Genomic DNA, 9,185 nt, shown 5'->3' with positions numbered 1-9,185 from the left:
ACCATGGCACCAAGCCAGGCGTCATGTTTTCCAACCATGTGTTTCATTTTTTGTATAGTTGTTAACCGAGTAAACGACGCGTTTATGGTTGACTATTGCCACACATTTCCTTGAAATATGTGCCCATTCCTTGTAAAAGGCATGAGAATGTGCTAAATAACACAAGCATGGTTTTCCGGACCGTTCTTGTGCACCTTTTCATGCACCGATTGATTGAATTTGAATTATGTCCATTAATGCCTAGAAAATGCACATAATCCCCTAAATATTGTAAATGAGCCCGGGAAAATGTCAAATTTGAACATGTTGCATTTGAGGCGGTATGTTGATCGTTGGAAAAAAACTGAATGACAAACTAGGATGGAAATTAGGATTCCCCTTCAATCTTGGGGATTTTCCCTCTCGAAAGCATGGAACTTCCTCGGTGATGGTTCGATTTATGAAGGGCGTGCATGATGACATAAGCCAAACCTTCTCAAATTTTTACCAGGGCATGGTGAGGTCATACCATGGCACCATGCCAGGCGTCATGTTTTTAAGCATTTATTTCATTTTTTCTATAGTTGAAAACCCAACAAACAAACATTTGTGGTGGACTATTACCACACATTTCGTCAAAATATCTGTCCATTCCTTGTAAAGGCATGGGAATTTACTAAATGGCACGAGCATGGTTTTCTAGGCCGTTCTTGTGGACCCTTTCATGCATCGATTGTTTGAACTTGAATTATGCGCATTAATGCCTAGGAAATGCACATAATCCCCTAAATATGGCAAATGAACCCGGAAAAGTGCCAAATTTGAACACGGTGATTTGCAGGTTGTATGCTCATCATAGAAAAAAAACTCGTGGACAAAGGACAAAGGAAATTTGGACCCCCCATCAATCTTGGTGATTTCCCCCTCAAAACCATGAAACTTCCTCGGATGATGGTTCATTTTATGAAAGGCGCGCATCACGACATAAGGAAAACATTCTCCAATTTTTACCAGGGGCATGGTGAGGCCATACCATGGCACCACACCAGGCGTCATGCTTTCCAACCACGTGTTTCATTTTTGTATAGCACGAGAATGGTTTTCCAGACCATTCTTGTGCACCTTTTCATGCACCGATTGTTCGAATTTGAATTATGTGCATAATTAATGCCTCGAAAAATGCACACAATCCCCTAAATATGGTAAATGAGTTCGGAAAAATGTCAAATTTGAACACGTTTCATTTGAGGCGGTATGTTGATCGTTGGAGAAAAACTGAAAGACAAACTAGGACAGAAATTTGGATTCCCCTTCAATCTTGGTGATTTCCCTCTCGAAAGCATTGAACTTCCTCGGTGATGGTTCGATTTATGAAGGGCGTGCATGATGACATAAATCAAACCTTCTCAGCTTTTAACCAGGGCACGGTGAGGCCATACCATGGCACCATGCCAGCCGTGATGTTTTTCAAGCACATATTTCATTGTTCTATAGTTGATAACCTAGTAAATGACGCGTTTGTGGTTGACTCCATTGAATCTCTGCCCATTCCTTGTAAAAGGCTTGATAAATTACTAAATACCACGAGTATGGTTTTTCCAGACCGTTCTTGTGCACCCTTTCATGCACCAATTGTTTAAATTTGAATTACGTGCATTAATGCCTACAAAATGCACATAATCCCCTAAATATTGTAAATGAACCCGGAAAAGTGTCAAATTTGAACACGGTGATTAGCAGGGTTTATGTTCATCATAGAAAAAAAACTCATGGATGAAAGACAAAGGAAATTTGGATTCCCATTCAATCTCGGTGATTTACTATCGCACACGGTTCATCTCCGTCGCCTCTGCGAACCGTGTGTGTTCACTCACACATGCAAAAGGAAAAGAAAACCCTCGCCCACTTCATCCCCACTCACTCGCCGCGGATTCCTCCGCAACTCTGCACCCTAAGCTCGACGGCTGTTGGCGGCGGCCATAGGTCGCGCTCCAAACGGCACTGGATTTCGCCTCCACCGCTTTCCGCCGCCTATCTGCACCGACATTCTAGACTCTGGTCGACTGGGGTTTTCTGCGGGATTGGGCTGGGGATTTTTCTCATGGAGAAGGTAATCAACTTAATTAGCGAAATATTCACTCATCTCTTATCGGAGTCCGTCCGTCGCTGTTAATCAACCGGCGGAAATCGCCGTGGAATCATTTTTGTTCTAGCTGATTCGTGGGTGTTCATTCATGTGTGCACAGTGCGAGCACAAATCGGGCAACTGTGGTTGTGGCCAGTCGGAAACGAAGTTCTATCTCACCATTCCGAATGACTTCAGGGAGCGCTCGGTATGTTCAATCTCAACCTACCACGGTCGGCATGGCCTAAATTTGTAAACATATACCGTCTGTTGCTACATTATCTATATATTTGCATCAAATCTTTGTTACATTATCTATTTTTAATTCTATATTTTTGTACTTTGCTTGCATCTATATATGGATATGTTCTATCAGTTACTCCCATATTTGCATCTTGCTCGGTTATTTCAATATGTCTAATTTACGATCTTAATTTTCATTTCAAGCAGTACATCCCTTACTTTGCAAGAACATGAGTAGAAGGAAATCTTGGGCTTTACTTTGCTGATGACTCCCAGGATGTCATATTGACAACGCAACATGGGTTTAGAATGACGGTTAGCGTAAAACTTGATAAAGATGGTCACTCCTATTTTATGCGGACCTTTGGAGAAAAATCTCTAAGTGTTATGACTGAAAGCTGGCAATAAAATTCTAGTGCGTGCACTACAGCCTGGTCTAATTAACATGGATGTTTACTTCCCCAACATCATCAGCCGATCAAAGTCTGATCGAGGTTAGTGTCCTTTCAACTTTCTCCATGCTGTCATATTACTATTTAAGCAACCAATTGATCACTATTTAAGCAACCAATTGTGATATCATATTCTGACTCCGTTCCTAGGCAGTAACAAATTTTGTTTACCAATTTATGCGCACTCTGCCATGTTCTGAATAAATAATACCGTTCCACCTTTTAAGCAGGATATGTTGGATGCATAGTGAACGATCTGTATGTTACTAAGCATACCAAATTTCAGTGGAAGGACTTGAAGCATGTCATAAACTTTGTTGATAATCTGACAGAGATAGCACAACGTACGAATGCTGGATTTTGGATGGGATTAATTAGACCTATGGTGCACACACCAAACAAGAAAAATTGTGTGCACAAAGCGCTGGTAAAAAGTCTTATTTTAATGTTGATGCTCATAAACTATATATATCTTCAACGATATGTTACAATTGTTTTTTATTATACATGTCAACATAAATTGCCCCTGTAGCCGTTCCTGGATCGATTTCCCGGCGCGGTCAAATTACACTTGTGCCTGCTAATAACGCCAAAGTGATTGCAAGGTACTGCATTTCCCGCAAAAATGGAACCATTCAAATTAACAAGTTCTCGCTTCTCGTGGCAATGCATCCATATTTGAAAATTGGAGACACTGTTCTCCTCCTGCTCTACCAAGACACAGGAGGGCTCTTCCTTTTCGTTGACGAGATGCCGAGTCACCGTGAACAAGCTGCTTCCAGTGGATAGTTGTGGTTGTTGGCCCTCAGCCTCTTAAAATGTGCTAGCTGTTACTATATATGTTAAGTATGTAGATATGGACCATATGGTTGTTGGCCCTTAGCCTCTTAAAATGTGATAGTTGTTACTATGTTAAGTATGTAGATATGGACCATATGGTTGTCAAAACCGTGTACGAAGATCCTCCTTTTGTCGAATAGTGTAACCACTATATATATGTTACTCAAATGCTGTTACCCAAGTTCATAAATTTTCATGGAAAGTATTAGTATCGTGCACAGTTCATTGAGTTTAAGCGTGTGCCTGATGTCCAGAAGGCATTTGCATATTAACTGTCCATATTGCAAATTCACACACATGTTCACATAAGGAAACGTATGTGTAACATACTAATCATCGCACACGAGTACTCGCAGACGCATCGTGTGCGATACTCCTAGCCACCGCAAGCAACTAGTTTGCATTTTTCAAAGTTTTTTGTACACACAGGATCACACACGAAGTAACTGTATTGACCGTCTGTGTTGTAATTTCTCATCGCAAACAGTTCATCTGAGTTGGCTGTTTGACACGTATCACACACATCTTGTTTACACGACTCGTTTGTGTTCTTTTGGCTCATCGCAAACAGTTCATCCATGTGAACTGTATGTTGCATATCACACACATCTTGTTAAGTTGAACCGTTTCTGTTGTGTTCCCTAATCGAAAACAGTTCATCCGAGTTAACCATATGTCGTATATCGCACACACATTGATATGGCTGCCCGTTTCTGTTGTTCTACCTCATCGCAAACAGTTCAAACGGATTAACCGTGTGTCCTGCATTGCACACACATTGTTATGGCTGCTTGTTTCTGTTGTTCTGCCTCATCGCACACGCAACTAAAACTTGAACCGTGTTTGATGCATACATCATCGCAAACGTTTTGCACCTTTTTTGATGGTTCTTTACACCACCGTTTGCGATTATTGCATCGCACACAGTTTCGGCAAAGGGTCTCTGATCGTAGTGTCGCGTTAGCAGTCTCCTGCAGTAGTGATTGGATATACTCTTGATGATCTTAAGGGCATTAGTCCCACTCTAGGCCAGCACAAAATTAATTTGGAACGTGATGCTAAACCAGTTGATGATCACCAACGATGGTTAAATCCGAAGATGAAAGAAGTGGTAAGAAATGAAATACTAAATCTTCTGGAGGCAGGTATAATTTATCCTATAGCTGATAGACAATGGGTAAGTCCTATTCATTGTGTCCCTAAGAAAGGAGGTATTACTATTGTTCCTAATGATAAGAATGAACTTATTCCACAAAGAATTGTTACAGGTTATAGGATGGTAATTGATTTTAGAAAATTAAACAAAGCAACTAGAAAATATCATTACCCTCTGCCTTTTATTGATCAAATGCTAGAAAGATTATCTAAGCACACACATTTTTGCTTCCTTGATGGATATTCTGGTTTTTCGCAAATACATGTTTCCCAACCTGATCAAGAAAAGACCACTTTTACTTGTCCCTTTGGAACTTATGCTTATAGACGTATGCCTTTTGGTTTATGCAATGCACCTGCTACCTTTCAAAGATGTATGACTGCTATATTCTCTAACTTTTGTGAAAAGATTGTTGATGTTTTCATGGATGACTTCTTTGTTTATGGGAAGTCTTTTGATGATTGTTTAAGCAATCTTGATCGAGTTTTGCAGAGATGTGAACAAACAAATCTTGTCTTGAATTGGGAGAAGTGCCACTTCATGGTTAATGAAGGCATTGTCTTGGGTCGTAAAATTTCTGAAAGAGGTATTGAAGTGGACAAAGCTAAGGTTGATGCAATTGAGAAAATGCGATGTCCTAAAGATATCAAAGGTATCCGTAGTTTCCTAGGTCATGCTGGTTTCTATAGGAGATTTATCAAAGACTTCTCTAAAATTTCTAGGCCTCTTACAAATCTTTTGCAAAAGGATATTCCTTTTGTTTTTGATGATGATTGTTTAGAAGCCTTCGAAACACTCAAGAAAGCCTTAATTTCTACACCTATTGTTCAACCACCTGATTGGAACTTGCCTTTTGAAATTATGTGTGATGCTAGTGATTATGCTATTTTTTTGAATATTTACTGTGAGGCAAAGCCCCACAGCCCTTCATTGAAATCGAACAACTGTACAAAAAAATAGAAGCAGTATATACAGGAGCTAAGAAACTAGCCTAGAAAGCTACTGTATAAGACTAGAACTACCTACCTGGACTAATTAGACTAAAGCATTTATCCAAGCTTTTAGCTTGAAGCTAGTATCATCCTTGAGCCTATGAGTTAAGAGTGAAAGATCATGTACAAAGTTAGACCGCCAAGCAGCAAAGGTAGCTCTCTCCCCTCTGAAAGTTCTGCCATTCCTGAGGATCCAAATATTCCATGCAGCCGTCAACATTACTTCAAAGAAGAAAGGATGCCTGAAGCTTGAGCTAGCATGTTGGATACATTGCTGAATATCCGGCCCTCTTGACCAGTCAATAGAAAGGTAGTTCCAAACCCTCCGACTGAAATTACAGTTGAAGAACAAATGCAGCCTATCTTCATATGAAAATTCATGACAGATAACGCAAAGATTATCATCCAGGGGTGATCTCCAGTGCCTGCGGATCAGAAGGTCCTTGGTGTTAAGCCTGTCAAAGAAAAGTAACCATCCAAAGACTATGATCTTCATGGTGCATCTGCTTTTCCACAACCATTTACATGGTTGAATTGTGGGCAAATGTGAGTGCATCAAGGTGTAGAAGCTCTTGGCTGAGAAACTACCAGATCTGCCCAGCCAAACCCAAACATCTGGTATGTTGGTGTCCCTATTCAAGGCCATGATCCAATCTTCTAGCAGTTGTAACTCCCGAGCAGCCTCATGAGACAATGGCAAGAAGAACATGGTAAAAATATCCTGCGATATGAGGAATTCATGCACTGAAACCTTGTCATTGCTAACAAAGGAAAATAACCTTGGCAATCTCCAACATAAAGGTCTAGAAGAGCCACCAATAAACCAAGCATCAGACGAAAACAGAGCAGAGTCACCCATATTGATGTGCACTGAGGCAATAGCTGTGTATGCATCATGGAGCTTGAGGATATCTCTCCACCAAAAGGAGCCCACTGGGGTTGTAGCGTGTGGAACACCATCAGCATAATAACTGTTCCAGATGAGGGACACCCAGGGTATGTCAGCCTTATTATAAAATTTATGCAAATGCTGGAGCAAAAGACCCTTGCTTTGAATGTTTAAGTTGTTGACCCCAAGACCACCTTTGTCTTTTGGCCGACAGACTAAATCCCAAGCGGCCAAAGATTGCTTGGGAGCATCAGAACTCCCCCACCAGAGGCACTGTCTGAAGATTCTGTCCAACTGCTTGATAATACCAGGTGGGATTTGCAAACTACAAAGAAAGTAGAATGGCATAGAAGTCAGGACGGAAGTTAGGAGCTACAAACGAGATCCTTGGTTGAGCATACATGAGCTAGCAGTCAGACGCCTCTCCAAAGTGTCCACTAAAGGCATGAGATCAACAATCCTGGGCCTAGTGGTTCCAAGGGGCAACCCTAAATAAGTAAAAGGGAGTTGGCCAATCCTGCAGCCCAACACAACAGCTAACCTAATTGCTTCACCTTCCTCAATGTTGAGCGGGATCATTGAAGACTTTGCAAAATTGACCTTGAGACCAGTAGATTGCTGAAAGGTAAGCAGCATGTTCTTGAGAGCAACCAGCTCCTCATCTATGGCAGACAGAAAGATAACAGTATCATCAGCATACTGTATAATAGGGAACTCCTGGTCACGTGTGGGGATTGGGAGTGATAAGATACCCTGAGCCAGCATTTGATTAACCATAGATTGTAACAGGTCAGCTGCTATTACAAATAGAAGAGGTGATAAAGGATCCCCTTGTCTGACCCCACATTTGCACATGAACTGCTTGCCAGGGATGCCATTGAGCAACACAGAAGAAGACCCCGTAGAAAGGATCTCTTTGACCCAACCAATCCATTTATCATCAAAACCTTTGTGTTTGAGCATCAGCAAAATAACCTCATGATTAACTGTATCAAAAGCCTTGGCAAAATCCAATTTCAGAATAACAATAGGCCTCTTTGACTGTTTACATTGATGAATATACTCAAAACTCCAAGCGAGACACTCCTGGATTGATCTACCCTTGAGAAAGCCATACTAGTTTTTATGGATGCAATTCAAAATCACCCTTTGCAACCTATTAGCCAACAACTTGGTTAGAAACTTCAAGCAGGTGTTGGTAAGAGAAATAGGCCTAAAATCATCCGGCCCCTCAGGAGATATCATCTTAGGGATGAGGGTAATGAGAGATCCATTAATATTTTCCAGAGAAAGTTTCCCTTCATAAAAATCTTTGATCAACCTCAAGAAATCTTTCTCGACGATCCAACAGCGCTTGACAAACATGCCATTAAAACCATCAGGCCCTGGTGCCCGATCGGTTGGCAGCTCCTGCAAAACCTTTTTAATCTCAGCATTAGAGAAGGGAAGCGATAATTCCTCCAAACCAGGGACAGGCTGAATGAGTGTGCCCAAATCATAGCCCATTGAGATGTCCTGGGCCTGGCCCATTCTGTTTTTGAAGGAAGCCCAAAGGATTCCCGCCATTTGATCATGATCTGAAAGGGAACCATCCATCCCCGGGGTTTTCAGACTTGCTATAGAGTTTTTTCTCATGCGCTCAGATGCCATGGCATGGAAAAATTTGGAGTTTTCCTCACCCACCTTGATATACCTGATCGTACACCTCTGCTTCCAATAAATATAGTGGAGTTTCAACAAATGCCCATAATGAAGCTTGACGATTTTTCTGAAATTGAACTCAGTTCTAACGAGCGGTCTTAACTCCTCCATCTTATCAAAATAGAGAATAACCTTGCTACAATCCACCGTTAACTTCTTAAGGTAAGAGAGGTTTTTACTCCAAACTCTCAAATCAAACCTGAGGTGTTTAAATTTCCTGGTTAAAACTGCAGATGCAGAGAGGTCAGAAAACACAGGGGCCTCCCAAGATTTCTTGACACATTCCCTAAACCCTGGCATTTCCACCCAGAAATTTTCAAACCTAAAAACCTTGGACTTGGGGATTTTAGTGTCAATTGAAACCACACAAGGCACATGATCCGATGCAGTTTTAGCCAAAGGAAAGACAACTATATTAGGGTAGTGAGAGATCCAATCAGAGGTTGTGAAGAACCAATCGAGCTGTTCTAGGAGAGGTATTTGCTGCATATTGGACCAAGTAAAGCTTCTACCCTTTATTGGCAGTTCCAAAAGCCCAAGATGACCAATGATTTCATTAAAGAGAAAGATGTCATTTATATCACCTCCTGACAGATTTCTGTTTTCGAGGGAGCGAATGAAGTTAAAATCACCAAGGAGCAACCAATTCTCATCCAGAGGGATAGTTAGATGATATAACCAACTCACAAAATTGTCTCTAGGTTGACCCTCACATGGCCCATACACTGAAACCAGAGTCCAACGTTCTGAGTTATGAAACTTGAAAGAAACAACAACACTGAAGCGTTGGACCTCCAGAAGCTGCCCC

At 41.2% G+C, this 9,185-nt stretch overlaps 1 protein-coding gene across 1 annotated transcript; it reads right to left on the bottom strand.

Annotated features, from left to right (window-relative positions):
- Nucleotides 1-5,830: 5,830 nt before the first annotated feature.
- On the bottom strand, nt 5,831-8,272 carry LOC120975579 (uncharacterized). Its single transcript, XM_040402212.1, has 4 exons — nt 7,823-8,272; nt 7,517-7,717; nt 7,218-7,429; nt 5,831-7,001 (listed from the first exon to the last, which is right to left on the bottom strand). The coding sequence occupies exons 1-4, from the start codon at nt 8,270-8,272 to the stop codon at nt 5,831-5,833; spliced, it is 2,034 nt and encodes a 677-aa protein (XP_040258146.1).
- Nucleotides 8,273-9,185: the final 913 nt, after the last annotated feature.

The sequence above is a fragment of the Aegilops tauschii genome, chromosome 3 (genome assembly GCF_002575655.3).
Source record: "Aegilops tauschii subsp. strangulata cultivar AL8/78 chromosome 3, Aet v6.0, whole genome shotgun sequence".
Lineage (NCBI taxonomy): Eukaryota > Viridiplantae > Streptophyta > Magnoliopsida > Poales > Poaceae > Aegilops > Aegilops tauschii.
Note: the sequence above shows the minus strand (reverse complement) of the source record. Positions and strands in the feature narration are given on the sequence as shown.

What these genes read in the sequence shown, in the direction of transcription:
- LOC120975579 (XM_040402212.1), bottom strand. Translation starts at nt 8,272, where the DNA reads ATGGATGGTTCCCTTTCAGATCATGATCAAATGGCGGGAATCCTTTGG. An exon ending in TGGCTAATAGGTTGCAAAGG is followed by an intron (nt 7,718 to 7,822) that starts GTGATTTTGAAT and finishes CAATGTAAACAG; the next exon opens with TCAAAGAGGCCTATTGTTAT. An exon ending in AGTTCATGTGCAAATGTGGG is followed by an intron (nt 7,430 to 7,516) that starts GTCAGACAAGGG and finishes ATGCTGGCTCAG; the next exon opens with GGTATCTTATCACTCCCAAT.